The 18077-nt window shown below is 42.1% G+C and overlaps 1 protein-coding gene and 1 long non-coding RNA gene across 3 annotated transcripts in view; one reads left to right on the forward strand and one right to left on the reverse strand.

The window, feature by feature from the left end:
• The window catches only part of ARHGEF3 (Rho guanine nucleotide exchange factor 3), a 305003-nt gene that overhangs the window by 141351 nt on the left and 145575 nt on the right, over nucleotides 1-18077 (reverse strand). For both annotated transcript variants that reach the window (XM_043587701.1, XM_043587700.1), the window contains one exon: nucleotides 3299-3361. In XM_043587701.1, coding sequence (XP_043443636.1) covers nucleotides 3299-3361 — 63 coding nt within the window. The remainder of the gene's footprint in view (nucleotides 1-3298; nucleotides 3362-18077) is intronic.
• Nucleotides 4040-6605, forward strand: LOC122487348. The gene is made up of 2 exons (XR_006298358.1): nucleotides 4040-4956; nucleotides 6381-6605. It is a non-coding gene; the product is annotated as an uncharacterized LOC122487348 (long non-coding RNA).

The following is an 18077-nucleotide window of genomic DNA, read 5'->3' on the forward strand; positions in this document are numbered from 1 at the left end:
CGGTTGGGCGTCCGACTTTGGCTCAGGTCATGATCTCACGGTCCGTGAGTTCGAGCCCTGCGTCAGGCTCTGTGCTGACAGCTCAGAGCCTGGAGCCTGTTTCAGATTCTGTGTCTCCCTCTCTCTCTGCTACTCCCCTGTTCATGCTCTGTCTCTGTCTCAAAAATAAATAAACGTTTAAAAAATTTAAAATAAAATAAAATAAAATAAAATAAAAGGGGTATATGTATGTTAAATTCTACACACACATTAGGGTTCACTGGGTTTTTTTTGCTTTTACAAACCAATCAAACAATAAGTAAAAACCAAGAGCTCAACGTATATGCAGCATTGAGCTGCAACGCAATGGAAATTTGACCATGATCCCCAAAGGACCCCATCCCCTCATCTAGTAACTTCTTATTGAAACTACACATCTGATGACTATCTTTCCACTTATTAAATGGAATCAAAATTGAGAGTTACTAGTATTATTTTCCCAAACCCTCACATCCTCTCATATGAGTCATCCATCAGAACCCACCTTCTTTTTAGATACTTTCCACTACACATAGAAACAGTTTCAAGCAACTCTTCAGTAATGCTGCTGGTTAGTTAAGGGACTGCAATTACTGAGCTATTGCCATTTTAAAGCATCTTCGAGTGACCTGCAAAGGCCATTTATTTATTAGAACACTTAATTTATTGGAGTCATCTATTTATTTAGACATTATTGCCTTTTATGGAAAATAATGTGAGTGACTGCACCTCCTCCTTATTCAGTTCAAAATATGTCTGATGAATGGCTATTAGGTAGAAGGCATGGAAAATCAGTACCACTTCTCCCAAGGCCTCATCTTGATCTGTCACACGTCTTATCATTTCCATATGACTGGGATTGTCAGTAAACCTAGAACACACCAGTTTTCATGTCTTCTAACAGCTTCTAAGAGTCTAGGAGATTTGTAGGGTCTTTCTAACTCTTACATTTATTATAATACTATGTGATAATATCTGTAGGAAACTTGTCCCAGGTTCTAGAATCTGTCTGCCAAGATTCAGGAAAAAATGACAGGCAAATTAGAAAGGAATTTGGCCATAGCATATCCCTAAGCATAAAGCTAGATTTCTATAAAAGTCTCTTTATTATAACAAAACATGTTATGAGATGATTAAAAGAGGGGGGGTGTGGAGAGAAATGTCTTTTGTAGCCGCACCAAGAGAAAAGAGGTTGGATCATTCATTATCTGAGACTTAAGTGACCTTCATGAGAAGACAAGGTCATTGATGCCAATCAAGACAAAAACCAAATCACGACTCATAAATAATCTTTTCATATAAGAGAGTTTAGTGGTTTTTAATTTAAAAACTTCTAGAGACATGTTTTCCTGAAAAATAAATATAGTATAATGTAGTTGAAGAAATATGTATGATGAGGTATAATTGTAGAAACAACTAAAGTCTTACCTAAATCACTACATCTCCCTGGGCTTCTACTGTTCATTTTCAAAGTGAGAGGACAGAACTAGATGGTGGCTAAGGTTCTTTCAATTCTAAAAGTCAATGATTCTAATAATTCCCACAAAATTAAAAACATTCAAACAACAAAAACCTTACTGCTACTAAGAGTTTCATTGACTTCATCTGTCAATAATAAAACATTCAGTGAGTAAAGTAAAACCCAGAAGAACATCATCTTTTTGTCCTGTTACCATGGTATCCTAGTAAACTGGTCCAACTCCATCAATCTGATGGTCTAAAGACTGGAACAAACACCATACGGTGAAATAAAGATGTCCAAGTACATTAATTAGACACCAGCTCAGGATCATTCCATCATGGCTATTTGCATCACAGAAAACTCTGCAATAATTAGAGGTGACTGGATGGCTCAGTCAGTTAAGCGACAGACTCTGGATTTCGGCTCAGGTCATGATCTCACGGTTCATGAGATCAAGCCCCAAGTCGGGCTCTGTGCTGTCAGTTCAGAGCTTGCTTGGGATTCTCTCTCTGCCCCTCCCCTGCTTGTGCCCTCTCTCTGTCTCTCTGAAAATAAATAAATAAAAACATTTAAAAATAACTGAAGAGCATTGTTTATACTGGAAGAACATTTAACTAAATGCTGTCATACGAGAACCCAATAATCCATGTTCAACAAAGTTCCAAATATTCACAATGGTTTCAGAGGACTTGATCTCAAACTTTTTTTTTAACAAATGGGGAAACTGAGGCCCAGAGAGGAGATTCAACTTGCCCAAGGTTGCACTGCTAGTTATAGGCAGAGCCAGGATCATGACCCAGTTCTTAATTATTAGCACAGAAGCCTTCTCATCTCATAACAATGGCTTCTGTGGTTTCCACAGAGGAGAAGACCAGGGCCCAAAGCTGGATGGATCCACCATGCACAGTGACCAGACTCCAAGGAAGTACAGATGATGGATGGACACAGGGATCCCAGGAGGGCCTGAATATCCACCCCCAGCCCTTTGATAATAAGTGCATTGGAGGCCCATGTTGGCTTCCCAGTTGTGTCACTGGGGAGACAAAGAAGCCATACAAAGAAAGCTGCTGAAATTAAGCACTGAGGACACAGCCTGAAAAATTCAAGAAGGTTCTTTGCCTCTCTCATCACCAGCACTCGACTAACATGTCATTAAATATCTTTTGCAAACTTCTGCTTTTAAAGAAAAACAGAAGGCTCACATTTGGTGGGTGCCTAGTATGTCCCAGGCAGTGTGCTTGGTAGTCTCACTTTTGTTGTTTCATTTGATCCTCACAACAATCCTGTTAGGTGACGTCTTTTCATCCCTATTTTCCAGATGAGAAAACAGAGGCAAGGAAAGGTGTCACATAAATGGTAAGTGTAGAATCTGGAGTCAAACGAAGATCTGTTAAATCCAAAGTCACTCACTCTGCCAGCTGCTGGAGACTTCTCCCAGCCTTTGGGCACCGGCTGCCTGACCAACTCACTAACTTCCCTGTAAGGGAGACAAATATCTGACCATCTTCTGGAACCAGCCTCTAAAACAGCACAGTGGCATTTATCTAGACTCTACTCAGATGCACTGATTTCATACTTCATTTCATGAGAAAAATAAAAACAAAAACAAAACATGAGCAATAAACAGCTTGGCTTGGGAGTTTAAGTCGGCCACGCAGCTTTCTCCAGTCAAGTGAAATGTCAGAAAGAGTTTTCCCCAGTTCACAACTTCCATTGTCGGATCCTGGAAGCCCACTTATGGCACACAGCATGTTGACAAACAGATTCAGAGCTGAGACGTGTTCTCACGGCAGAGGAAACAGGAAGCGCTGTACTTACGCTTATGTCGAGACTGCAAAGGCTAACGGCATCCTCATCTTGGGTGCTCTGCTTGCGTTTTCGCTGCAAAACAAACGATAGACAAGGTTCAAATGCAAACAGGGATTATGGCTTTGATTAAGGGAAGAAAAAAAGCAATCAGTCGAATGGCACATGCAACCCTTGCCATTTCTACCGTGTTTCCCGAAAACCTTTAACCAACCTATGTAAATGAACAATTCTAAGAAAGCTTAAGAAATCATGGAGAAGCTTCAAACTCTAAGGTAATTGGTTTACATTATTCTGATTCCTGCTGCTACAATTTTTTTTTGTATTTCCTTTTTTCCTAAATGTCTTTATATATTAAGGCTTAGATATTTAGATGCAAAGTTCAGATTCTGACTAACTTGGAAGAAGATGCTAGACCGGAAAGGAAATCTAATTCACTTGAAGATATTTCAGTTCTAGAGGTGCTTTGTACTTGGGTAATTTAAATTTAAAGTTCTAAACTTCGTCCAGGATCCTGATATAATCACAGAACCAGAATGCTGGAACAAATCTTAGACATCATCTCCAATCTTCCTGTTTTATAGCCATCAACACCAAGAAAAATCATTACTGGAACTGAAGAAAACTGTATTTGAAGTGAACTTATGACCATCTGCCAGGTTAGATGTGGAAAATATATTTTCTTCTTTATAAAAAGAAAAGAAACTCCATCTACAAACCATAATAGAGCTCATCAGGGATACATTCACCTCACTTCTGCATTCCACCTCAACCAACCAGGCAAGTATCACTTGAGTCCCTATGGTGTGACTTTTTAAGTCTCCTGATCGTAACTTGGCAGAAACTTACCAAAGGACCAGAATCACTGGCATGAAGTTCCCATGGAATCCAGAGACATGTTAGTCTTCAATCCCTAAAGAAGCCCACCTCTTCCTCCTCCTCTATCATACCCTGAGCAGGAAAGACAGCAAGTGGAAAGCAACCAGAGCCATCCTTGTCGGTCTTACTACAATTGTCCTAGTATTTCTTCAAATCAATTCAAGGAAGATTTGTTGAACATCTATCATGAGCCTGGCCCTGCTTTTGCTTCTGGGACTGCAAAGACCAGCAGCAGCAGAGAGTGAGTTCCTTAACTCACATTCTTTCAGGAGGGACAGACCCTGAAGGAATTAACTAGAATGTAGAAAAATCCAAACATCCTAGGAAGGTCACTTCACTTTTCTGAGTTACTCCTTCTCAACTCTTAAGGTGGGAGTGATGATATTAGCTTCTACTCTCAAAGGGAGAGGAGTAAATATGGTAATGCATTTTAGAGCTTAGCAGAGTGCCTGGTACACAGTGGGTGCTCAAAACATGGCTTAGAAGACTCTGCAAGCACAGTGAGGAGTAATTAGCGTCGGTGGGGGTTGGAGAGATCTTCTCAGAGAAGAAGGTGTTTGCGTAGGCCAAAGATATTGGGAGGGGACTAGGGCCTCTTGTTCCATAGCCAGCCGCCTAGATCTTTAGAACCCCACAGGTGCACATAGTTCTATCCAGAGAAATGGAGTTCTAGATCTTATATATTATTCCATCTGAGCAGTGGAATGATTTAGAGATGAATGCCAGGAACCAGGATACCAAATCAGCCATCTGGGATGGTGCTCAAGAATCTGCATTAACAAACTCACCAGGTGATTTTTAGGGGGTCAGATACTCTATTCAGGGGCTTTGAGGAGAGCCCTGAAAAAAAGGGGAGAGCCACGTGCCATTTTGAGAATGCTTCATGTTGGTATAGGGACCTGACCCTTATGATTCATCATCTAGTTACAATTAAAAGCAGCACTGTGGTGTCAGTGAAGCCAATTCACTGCTTAATATTTACAAGGTGACTTTTTGAGGCAAGTATAGCAAAGTATAATTTCCATTCTAGGATAAATAAACTGAAGTCAGGGGAGATAAACAATTTGTTCAAAGTAACATGGCTAGGGTGTAACACTCTGAATCCAGGATTCTAATTTCTGGGGCAAAACCCTTCACACGTATCACTGAAAGCATGCTTGGCAAATAGGTTACAGCTCATTTGCTACCCAGAACGTCTGGTAGCCTCTGCCTGGAGCTGTATTGAGAAGCAGTACACAGCACAGCAATATGGGACAATGCTTCAATCAATCAGTAACACGTGCTGGGGTGTAAGAGAGGGGACAGCTGCTACCCAGGATAGTCTGTGCCCTTCCTGAGTCTGGCTTCTCTTGCGTTGAGAGGCCACAGTGTTATACCTGGGCGCTTGGGAAATGCCATGAGGGGCAGAGGCTCTGGGATGTTGTCTGTGAGGTGAATAATGCCTATCAGGTAGGGTTGTTGCTAGGATCATAGATGATATGCATATGGAGGCAGGAACGAGGCCTGACACACAGTAGGCACACAATAAATAGCAGCTCCTGTCATGTGTTACCCAAACTGCAAGCCACACAGATATATGCTGCTACCCAATATTGTCAAGTTATAGAATTTCATGGTGCTACAATTCCAGTCCTAGAGCTCAACAATTTTGTCAATGCAACATGCTAATGGTAGCCTGTTATCTCAGGAAGCCCATCCTGGTGAAGGAGAGGGGATAATAAGACGGGGTTTTTTTTAATGTTTATTTTTGAGAGAGAAATAGAGAGAGTGTGCATATGAGCCAGGGCTGGGGAGAGAGAGAGAGGGAAAGAGAGAATCCCAAGCAGGCTCTGTGCTATCAGTGCAGAGCCCAACTCAGGGATTGAACCCACAAACCGTGAGATCATGACCTGAGCCAAAATCAAGAGTCAGATGCTCACCCAACTGAGCCACCCAGGCACTCCAAGAGTTTTTTCCCTCAGAGGCATATAGCTCTCTCCAGACCAACTCAACAATTACCCAGGGCTGGAACTCAGTCTCCAGAGCACCCCTAACCTCTGACACTTCACGTGCTCCAAGTGTCAAATCCAGAAGATAAACGTCCTCTAGTAGCCTTTTTAATTAAGCCATGGCCACTTAATCGGGGATAGAGTGATCTCCTTGAGAAACCCACACATTTATAAAATGAAAGCTGAAGGATTATCAAAATGGATTTTCTTTTCCATTTCTATTACAGGGGGTGGTGACTGACCACTGCCAGCAACCAAGAAGGAGCCTGATGGTTAAGTTCTGGGCCTGAAGCAAAAACTTCACAAGTGTCGTTTAGCCATCTGTTCACTTGTTTTGTGTTTACTGAGCACTTCTGATGTGCAAAGCCCTGCGGCGGATCTAGGGATACAGCAGTGAATGAGCTAGGCAAGCTCCATGCTCACTAACTGGGAGTAAAAAGAAAACAAAATAATTACAGATTGTGATCTCCGTTGTGAATGAGTCAGATGAAGTGCTGAGACAGACTAGAAAGGGAGACACAGTTTAGAATGATAATTTACTTTTTTAATTTTTTTATGAATACAATTTATTATCAAATTGGCTTCCATACAACACCCACTGCTCATTCCAACAAGTGCCCTCCTCAACGCCCATCACCCATTTTCCCTCTCCCCCACCTCCCCATTCACCGTTAGTTTTCTGTATTTAATAGTCTCTTGTGGTTTGCCTCCCTCCCTCCCTATTTGTATTTTTTTTTTCCTCCTTCCCTTCCCCCATTTAATTTAATCTTTTGTTTTCTGGTTTTTGGCTGACCTCATGAGCCATAAGCCCATGAAGGCAGGACTTGGTCTGTCAAGGTCACATTCCAGAACCTGCTGCAGTACCTGATGCATGGCCCCCACACCCTACGATAGCACTTGATTGTTTTGCGGATGCCCTCAGTCCTGCACCCTTTGAGAAGCTTGTTATCTTCACCAATTACCCAACTCCAACGGGGGCACAGCAGGAGAGAGTGGAGGGGACCAAATGGGCACCCATTCCACCAGACCAGCCAGCCTGATTGGCCCACGCGACGAAAGGTGTGCAGGTGACACAGCCCCATGCATGGGTTGCATACCACAACCTAGGAGCTTCTAAATTCCACCCAGGAATTTCTAAACTATTGGAGAGCTGAGCTCATGTCAACGATCTGAAGAACAGTTCATGGGAAATTTAAATCCTGGAGACACAGACAAATGTGTATCTCAGAAAGCAGAGGGTGTGACAGGACACTACACTCATTTTGAACTTCACCAGAATTATTGATAATGACAATAACTAGCTTTGGCCAATTTAATACTCACCACCTTCCCATCACAGAGCTAAATCTTCATATGCATGATCTGATTTGATTCTCATGACCATCCCAGGAGGTGGGCAGGAAGAAGTGTTTTCTCCATTTTACAGAGGAGGAGATGGAGGTTCAGAGAGGGGCAGGGATTTGCCCAAAGTTCTATAATTAGCAAGAGGCAGAGCCTGGATTCATCAGGCTCCAGGCTATGTGTTTCCCCACTACACTGTCCCATCCCAGAGTCTGGAAGGGCACATCGTACAGAGATGGAGTAAGGAAGTGTTGCACATGAGGAGTTGGGGAGGAGACACCTTTATAACTTATTCTATTAAAGAACTGGCCTTGAAGACAGTACACCTAGATAACATTTTGTGGTCCTTTATAGCTTTAGAAGCTATCACTGCCTGCCACCAGGTAGGCTAGGGCTGAGTCAAGCCACCATTTTACTTTCCCTGTGCATCAGAAACAAAGGGCAGCTTACCTGTGGGGGAGGGGAGGTTCCTAGGCTGGAAGGACACTGAGCAAACTGTCTGCATTTACACACTTGGCCCTGCATGTTCTCATCAGCCAATTGGAGGAGCCATGGACCCACCCTGTTATTCTTGTTCAATTTACTGAAGCGAATGCAGAGTCTACTTCCCTTTCAACCATGAAAACAGAGCGCCTTGGGTGCTATAGTTTGCGCTGATTTGCGTACATAACTTTAAACCCCAGTGCCCTGTGCAGTAGGTCAATGAATAATTTCTGAATGAGTGACTAAACGAAAGAATGAATAAAGGAGGCCAGTGTTTTTGAGGTGACGCCCTTCCCTTCCGCTAACCACCTGGCTGCCAAAATTAAATCAAAACCTCAAAAGCAAAGATCACTGAAAGCTGACATTCTTCAACCTCAGATTTCCTTGGGGACACAAAACCTGCAAGTTTAAGCTACAACTCTTGCTTTCCAAATAAGAAAGGTTTTTTTTCCCTTACCAATGGAGGCATTTATTTTTCTTAAAATACATAGAGATGTTAAATCATGGCTGTTCAAACATTGGTCTAAGCAGGATATGGGTGACTTCCACTCCCCCTATGAGAAGGAATGTCAAGGGTGAGGGACTCCCATGACCAGGGCATCTATCCAGGCACTGCCCTCAGCAATGGCACAGGGATTCATTCTTTAGGAGCAAGGAATCAAAGTATAAGAATACCTCAACTGAAGGGGAACAGCCAGCTTGAACCAAATCATAAGTGAACTTAATGGGCACTTGAACCCTTTGGACACCTAGGCACCTATCTAGGGCAGGCAGGAAAGGCAATTACAGAGGGGAATTTATGAGAACAAAGGGGCTGAATATACTATCTGGTTCCTTAGACCTGCAGGTTACATATTTGATGAGATACTTTCTAGAGGTGCTTGGGTGCTAGAAAAACTCTCTCATGTTTCTCGAATCAAAAGAAACAAACAAACACAAAGCCCCTTTGTTAATTTGCAACAGAGCAAAGCCCTTCATATATTCAGATATAAGGTCTGATGGAGATAGGGGTATGTTTGGATGGATCTGAGTGGACTCTGTTTGAGACTCACTACTGGTAACACCATCCTGCTATCTCAACCATAAGTGTTCACCTGTGCTCCTTCCAACCCACTTTCACGAAGCATCGTTGTTCTCCAGGCCACTCAATGGCTCTCTCCTTTAGGCGTGGCTACCTTCCAATAGAACAAGGTAGACCACTAAATCTCATGAGTAAATGGTCCATAAACAACTAGTTTTTCTCTGGTGTCCTGGGTAAGGCTCTCTATGGAGAGCACTGACCCTATCCCTGACTGATCAATGTTCAGAAGAACTGGGCCAAGCCTTAATGTCTTATCCTTATTGGGCTCAGCTCCCATTCTCTCTAGAGTCAAATCTTGAGATCTTTGAGGTTTGGAATCTCAGAATCCAAGGAGAATCCAGGTGCTTTCTAATGTTTATTTTTGACACAGAGAGAGACAGAGCATGAACGGGGGAGGGTCAGAGAGAGGGAGACACAGAATCTGAAGCAGGCTCCAGGCTCTGAGCTTTCAGCATAGAGCCCGACGCGGGACTCGAACTCACGGACCGTGAGATCATGACCTGAGCCAAAGTCGGACGCTTAACCGACTGGGCCACCCAGGCGCCCCTCCAGGTGCTTTCTAATACACAAGCAGAAGGAAGTGAAAGCTGAAAGTGGGCACCTGCTATGAGCCAAGCACTGTGCTCACAATTTAAAGGACTGTTCCATTTAAGCTACTCTTTAACCCAGTTTAAATAAGAATTGCTGTGTTCATTTTACAGTGAGGGACACTCATGCTCACTCAAGGTCACAAAATTAGTAAATACTAGAGAAGGATTTCTCTCTAGGCCAGCCTAATTCTCAAACCACTGATCTTTCTGCCTTACAATGCTATTTCTCTTTTTATATTGTTTAAAAACAATATGGGGTGCCTGGGTGGCTCAGTCAGTTAAGCATCCAACTTCTGCTCAGGTCATGATCTCATGGTTCATGAGTTTGAGCCCCTCATCAGGCCCTGTGCTGACAGCTCAGAGCCTGGAGCCTGCTTCAGATTCTGTGACTCTCTCTCTCTCTCTCTCTCTGCCCCCTCCCCCACTTGTACTCTGTCTCTCTCAAAAATAAACATTAAAAATTTAAAAAACCCAATATGTACCTTATTTGAATTAATATATTAAAAATATAAAATATATTTAAACACATTTAAAATAATGCCTTTTAAAAACAATATAAAAGGCTCACAAGGTATTTCCCTACATACCTGAAGGAAATTAAGAGCTTAAATGAGACAGACCTGAGTTCAAAATCCAGCTCCACTATTTGCTATTTGGTGTGATAAACTTACTTCTTTATCCCTTCATTCGCTCAACAATTATTCACTGAGGACCTACAATGGGCCGGGGGCAGTTTCTAGATGTGGGGATCTGTGTCTATAAAACATTTCCATAAGCCTTGATTTCTCCATCATGGGGTTATTTTGAAGATTAAAGGAAATAAAATATTTAGAACAATATTTAGAATATTTAGATCATTAAAAAATGATCATTATTCTTGTTACTGTGGCACTTTCCATCACCACTGTTGTTGCCGCTGTTCTGTTGTTATTTGACATTGTGAGGTGGGCAGGGTGGGTACCAGAGATGGGGATCCTACAAGGATGGGGGGAACCTGGCTAGGACGCAGCCTGACCATCCTGGAACTACCCACGGCACACAGGGGTCTAAATGGACGCTCTCCAGATACCTTCAGTCACGTTTCCAGTGTGTTGTCCTTACTCCTCTCACAGAGACAGGGCAAATGCAAGGCCTGACTTCATTTTAAATGGTTGAGATTGAATTGATTAGTGTCGGAACAGCCCTGTTATTTAATCACGGGGCTTTTCTATTTAATAACCAAGTGAGCAGAGCAGCAAAAACACACTGATGGAAGGAGTGCAGCTCCCAACCTGACAGCAAATGGCCCCCGATTAGTCGTTTGTAATTATTAAATTCAAACCAGATCTCAAACCTTTTTTGATTTATCTCTTTGCTGGCAAACAGCTTTGGTGGTTTCAGAGGCTTTAATGCCTCCCTTTCATCTGCGCCTTCTTTGGGGAGAGATTAGCAAAAGGATTTTGTGTTCTTGTACTTGCCCTCAGCTGGAGCTTGACTTGCTAAACTCACGTTTGGGCAGGGAACGGATCCACATTCTGTTTTGCTCCTGTCTGAAGCTGCAGGCGTGAGCGAGAGAGGGACCCCTCCTCCATTTTTAATACACTCCTGGGAGTTCCTCCTATTTTTAAAACACCCTTCTCCAACATCCAGCAACCTGATGCTGTTTTCTAGACTCTTCAATGTGCTCATGGGGTAGCAAACCTGGAAATCCTGGTGTTCTCTGAGCTACTAGTGAAGAAACCATAACTAACATGAAATGTAATTTTATGTTCAGATGCCATTAACTATGGCCTGAAACAGATGCCATTAACTATGGCATTTGAAAATGCTAAGTTGGCACTGAAGTCAGACTTGGTGGCTTCACACCCAAGTTATGACTTGTATTTGTTGTAGAACCTTAAGCACATAATTTCACCTATTCAAACCTCAGTTTCCTCATCTATAAAATGGGAATATAAAAGTTATCGTGAGAGTTAACTAGATCAATGTGGGTAAAGGGCTTAGCACAATGCCTGGCACACAGTAGCTACTCAACTATCAGCGAAATAGTAGCAGAAGCAACTATAGCAGTAACAGCAAGTGAGAGCAGGTGCTAGAGGAAACAAACCATAGAGAAAATACTTAAAATGTATAAAAGTCTACCCACTAACCTGACTTTGGTAAACTAAGAAAAGCCCTGATTGTTGATTTTGGCCATGGAACACCTGGCCTTTAGGCTGTTTGGAAGCAGAGATGAAATTGTCCTGGCCAAGGAAAGGTCCTTCTCTCCCATGGGAAGGAAATCATGTCCAACCGGACAAACGGGAGGAGGGGAGAGCCAGCCAGCATGTCAGTGCCACCACCAGCCCTGCTAACCAACTGGCAGCCAGAGTCACTGTCATTCCTCAAGCATAGACCACTTTTCCCTCCAAAAACACTCAAGGCCAGAGGAGCAGGAAAGAAGACAGGAAACGTGGTCTATTCAGGGTAGAGAGCTGGTGAGTATATTTTCCAGAGAGATTATCCTAGAAAAACTTCATTATGGGCATCAATTTAACTTGGGAGAAGGAGGTGTTATTCACAAAGATTTTCAACAATAGGATGTGACAGGAAGCACAAAATTGAATTAACCAGAGTGCTTTTTCCTTGGCCTTCTAATAATTACTATAATTATTTTGTGTATATTTTTACTGGCTCTCAGGTGCACTGACTTGGACTAATCACAGTCCTTCGTTCATAACACATTAGAATCGCTGATGCTTCCCTGGCCCTCTTTTATGTGTTCATTCATTTATTTTTAACAGCACAATGAACCCTCATTTATTAAAATTCTTTGCATATGCAACGGTTTGAAGCCCTTATCAACAAAGAAGTTATTTGTATCGTTTAGGGAATGTCTAAACAATTGCTTAATTTCTAGATAATTACTCTATGTAACCAATCAACTTAGATAATCCAACTGCACAATTCAGAGTCAAACGTGTTTGTGGTCCACAGTAATACTGGGAACCTGATTTTACAAGGAGAGTTCTCAGATCTTTACTCATTTTGTGTTCCTGCCTTTTCCTATCTAGAAAGACGCCAGTGCTGGTGATGCCTTATCAGCCACAGCACCCCATGCATTCCTAAGTAGGTCCCTAAATGCTAACAGGCAGGCATTTAACCATAGGGAGAGCAAGGCTTCCTTTGGTTCCCTGGTGTCTGGACCATCTACTCCTGGAGGCACCTTGCCACACAAAGCAGAGGTGAATACTGGCTGCACCTGCTGAGATGCATTGTAAATCCTGACAATTCATCAAGACAGTCCTTTAAATAGAGAAAAGGTTCCCTGGCAGAACCATTAGGTACTGGCTATCAGATTAGAACTCACAACTTGAGTTGCTAAAGTTTAGGGTTTTTTATGGCATATTCTGGGTGCTCTTCCTTTTCATTCCTCCTTCCCTTTGCTGGGTTTATAATGACAACCGTCTATTAAGAATTCACTGCAGGGGGTGCCTGGGTGGCGCAGTCGGTTAAGCGTCCGACTTCAGCCAGGTCACGATCTCGCGGTCGGCGAGTTCGAGCCCCGCGTCGGGCTCTGGGCTGATGGCTCAGAGCCTGGAGCCTGTTTCCGATTCTGTGTCTCCCTCTCTCTCTGCCCCTCCCCCGTTCATGCTCTGTCTCTCTCTGTCCCAAAAATAATAAATAAACGTTGAAAAAAAAAAAAGAATTCACTGCAGGACACCTGGGTGGCTCAGTCGGTTAAGTGTCTGACTTCAGCTCAGGTCCTGATCTTGTGGTTTGTGAGTCTGGGTCCCGTGTTGGACTCTGTGCTGACAGCTCAGAGCCTGGAGCCTGCTTCAGATTCTGTGTCTCCCTCTCTCTCTGCTCCTCCCCCACTCATGCTGTCTCTGTGTCTCAAAAATAAATAAAAACATTAAAAAAATTTTAAAAAAGGATCCACTGCATGCTGGGTACTTTCCACATGTGACATCCAATCTTTACAGCTGTATACACACACAAAAATAATTACACCTGAGGAAACTGAGACTTAAAGAGTTTAAATGGCTCATTGAGGGTGCTCTGTAAGTGCACAAAACAAAAAAATTTTATGTCAGATCTGGCTGTGTAGCCAGTCCTTCTGGTCCACATCCCTAGGCAATCACTATTCCCTTACGTAACTGGGCTATCTACTGGCCAGAAATGCTAGGGATTTAATGCCATCAGGAGTAGCCCTCAACCTGTGATGTACTGGAGTTAGTAGGCAAATAGCCCAGCTTCCTACAGTTTGTGGGGACAACTCTGAGATGTGGTCTCAATCTTGACCGTACACTGGAACCACCAAGGGAGTTTAAAAAACTCTCATGCCTGGCTCCCATTATCCAGGGATTCTGAACATCAGGAGTTTCAAAAGCTCCCCAGGTGATTCTAATGTGCAGCAAAGTTTGAGAACCACTGTCCTATGTAGTGTCCCAGCAGTCCCCAGCAGGATTGAAACCCAGCTGCCCACAGAGCTAACCTGTTCATGATTATGTCCTGTATCAGCTTCCTTCCCTTCCCTGTCTCTTCCCTGTATCGTCAGCAGTGCTTCTGGGGATTATTTCCCAAATAAACCACTTGCACTTGTATTTGGGTCTGTTTCTGTGGGACTGAGCTAAAGATAAGCTGAATATAGCCTGGTGTCTCTAACACTGGAAGTGTACTAGGAGGCAGGTGAAGCCACAGAATAAACACAGTCCATCAACTTGACTTTGCAGGAAGCCATGCCAGCCATTATTTGTATGTTTCAACAAGAACGGAATGTCAATTTACATGAGATTTTAAAGATAAGTCTGGGAAGAAATTTAAAATCAAGTGACCTTCACATTGATCTTCCCTTGTACAAGACACACGAAGGGCTGAGTCTGCTTCCTCTCTGATCAGAGGTTGGGAAGTGTCCAGAAGTCAGAGAGAGTCACAGCTCCTCCTTCTCCTGACTTCATGGTCCACCCACAGTTCTCCTCTGGCAAAAGGTCCTGGTAAGACTCTATCAGGGAGCTGCCTTCATTTGATTACAAATTAGAGACGAAACTGCTTTAAGTATAAGCCCTTACAGCTAACAAGGACAACCCCAATGTTACTTTTTTTTTTTTTGTATCTCTATTCACCAGGTGAAGTTCGTTCTTGCATGGAGAGATTAGACCTGCAGATTTTAAATTAAGGTGAGAAACAACAACATAAATAGACATTTAATTACAGTCTTAGAATGGAAGCCTGGTTTGATTCTTGGTCTCCATGATTGGTGGGAACACTGGAGACTTATAATCAGGAGCCTTAGAAGTGTGGAGGCAGGTGTCAAAATCATTTAACCTGTCCTTATATACTGCAGGCAAAAGTGTAAGCTTATATAAGTGAACTTTCTGGAAGATGCTCTGATAATACCAATAAAATGACTAATAGGAACAACTGTGGGGAAATCATGGATATACTTTGACCAAGACCTATGCAGAAGGGTGTTTACTGTAGCACTGTTCATAATAGCAAGACACTGGAAACAAAATGTCCACCAAAACAGACTGGCTAAGTAAAACTAGTCTATCCATATAATGAGACATACCATGCTATTAGAAAGAATAGTGTAGAGCCACCCAGTGTATGGAAAGACCTCCAGGATATATTGAGTTACCAAAATAATAATAATAGAATAATAATAATAAACAGTATGTGCAGCCTGTTTCCTGCTATGTCAAATTCTTAAAATTAAAGGAGAAAAAGTACAAAGGCGCCTGGGTGGCTCAGTCGGTTAAGCATCCAACTCTTGATTTCGGCTCAAGTCATGATCTCACAGTTCATGGGATAAAGCTGCACACCAGGCTCTGTGCTGACCTTGTGGGGCCTGCTTGGGATTCTCTCTCTCCCTCTCTCTCTGTCCTTCCCCCACTCATGCTCACTCTCTCTCTCAAAATAAATAAACATTAAAAAAAGAAAACAGAAAAAGTACATACTCTCATATACATACATACACCCTGATATATGTATTAAGTTTTTCCTGTAAGGAAGCACATGAAACTGGGGACAAGCCTAGGGTAGGAAGAAGATTATCGCTTTTTATTTGGTGCTTTATTGTACTTATGTACCCTAAGCATGTATATATGTCATTTTATTAATGCCATTATAGATTATCTGACATCTAAAACCATTTTTTTAAAAAACAGATACATGTAGGTAGGTTGGACCTGGAGGCATCAGAACAAATTCATGGTTATACACACACATTTGTGTTTTTCCCTACCTCTATCTACTGAGAGGTATAAAAGCAGTGACACCCTAGGAGCTATAAACACACCCAGGGCCCATATCTTATTTTTAAACTGCCATTATCCACTAAAAGGACCCAGGGCTCCTTGGAGAAAAAGCTAATTCCAGGGCTAGGGCAGGGAAAATACAAGATGATCCTGGTAATCTTTTTGTATAAAGAAGTAATGAGGGGTGCCTGGGTGGCTCAGTCTAAGTGTCTGACTCTTGATTTCAGTTCAGGTCATGATCTCATGGTCCGTGGTTTCGAGCCCCACATCAGGCTCTGCACTGACTGTGTGGAGTCTGCTTGGGATTCTCTCTCTCCCTCTCTCTGTGCCCCTCTTCCGCTCACTCTCTCTCTGTGTCTCAAAATAAATGAACTTAAAAAAAAATAAAAGAAGAGGGGCACCTGGGTGGTTCAGTCTGCTAAGTGTCCAACTTCAGCTCAGGTCACGATCTTGTGGTCCATGGGTTCGAGCTCCACATTTGGCTCTGTGCTGACAGCTCAGAGCTTGGAGCCTGCTTCAGATTCTGTGTCTCCCTCTCTCTGCTCCTCCCCTGCTCGCACTCTGTCTCTCTTTCTCTCTCTCAAACGTAAAAATAAACATTAAGAAAATAAAAAAAGAAATAAAAGAGGAAGAAAATGTATAGTTTTTAAAAAATAATTAAAAAAAAGAAGTAATGAAATGTTCTAAGAACAAGGGATAGAATCACCAGCTTATAGGGCTCTCCCCAGCCACATCTGAGACAATGAGTATCAAATGAATGATAGTTAGCAATGGACCAGAACTCACCGAAAAAACTAGGAATCCATGAACCCCTGCTGACATAAACAATTGAATGAATAAATGGCGGAGAAGGGAAATCTTTTCTGTTAGAACACTAACAAATAAACAGAGATGGGATGATGGAGTTTAGCATCAATAGATGCTAAAACTAAGTAGGTTAACATTTCATGACAAATAGGACTGCCATAGTTTTGATTTACTTGTTACTTAAAAAGGGAAAGACCATAACTTTACAATGGAGAAACTTACAAGATGCCACCTGAACTAAGTAATCAAAGCTAATGTCACCAATACTGATATAAAAACTGATATCCCGAATCCTCTGATATGACACACTGAGAAAAACACCGTATCAGTCCTGTAAATATTCCTATGAAAAATGCGCAGCCTAAAAAAAGTATTCTCCCATCACTCTGGATATTTTTTAAATGTGTAATCTGAATCTAAACACATGAAGAAATATTTAATAAACCCACATTGAGGGAAACCATACAACATAAGTGGCCTCTACTCCTTAAAACTCTCAAAATCAAGAAATACCAAGAAATCCCGGGGAACTGTTCTAGATTAAAGGAGGCTAAAGAATACATGACAATAAATGCAATGCATGACCCTGAACTGGATTCCAGACCAGGAAAAAAATAGCTATAAAACACTGTAACAGTTGGCAAATTTTAAAAATGAATAAATGATGGGAATGCAAGCTGGTGCAGCCACTCTGGAAAACAGCATGGAGGTTCCTCAAAAAACTAAAAATAGAACTACCCTATGACCCAGAATTGCACTACTAGGCGTTTATCCACGGGATACAGGTGTGCTGTTTCGAAGGAACACATGCACCCCCATGTTTATAGCAGCACTTTCAACAATAGCCAAAGTATGGAAGGAACCCAAATGTCCATCGAGGGATGAATGGATAAAGAAGATGTGGTATATATGTGTATACACACACACACACACACACACACACACACACACACACACACACACACAATGGAGTATTACTTGGCAATCAAAAAGAATGAAATCTTGCCATTTGCAACTATGTGGATGGAACTGGAGGGTATTATGCTGAGTGAAATTAGTCAGTCAGAAGAAAGACAAAAATCATATGACTTCACTCATCTGACGACTTTAAGAGACAAAACAGATGAACATAAGGGAAGGGAAACAAAAATAATATAAAAATGGAGGGGGACAAAACAGATGAGACTCATAAATACAGAGAACAAACTGAGGGTTACGGGAGGGGTTGTGGGAGGGGGGGGATGGGCTAAATGGGTAAGAAGCACTAAGGAATCTACTCCTGAAATCATTACTGCACTATATGCTAATTTGGATGTAAATTAAAAAAATAAAAATAAAAAGCATTTAAAAAAATGAATGAATCAGTTAACATATTCTGTCAATATTAAATTTCCTGCTTTT

The sequence above is a fragment of the Prionailurus bengalensis genome, chromosome A2 (assembly GCF_016509475.1).
Source record: "Prionailurus bengalensis isolate Pbe53 chromosome A2, Fcat_Pben_1.1_paternal_pri, whole genome shotgun sequence".
NCBI lineage: Eukaryota > Metazoa > Chordata > Mammalia > Carnivora > Felidae > Prionailurus > Prionailurus bengalensis.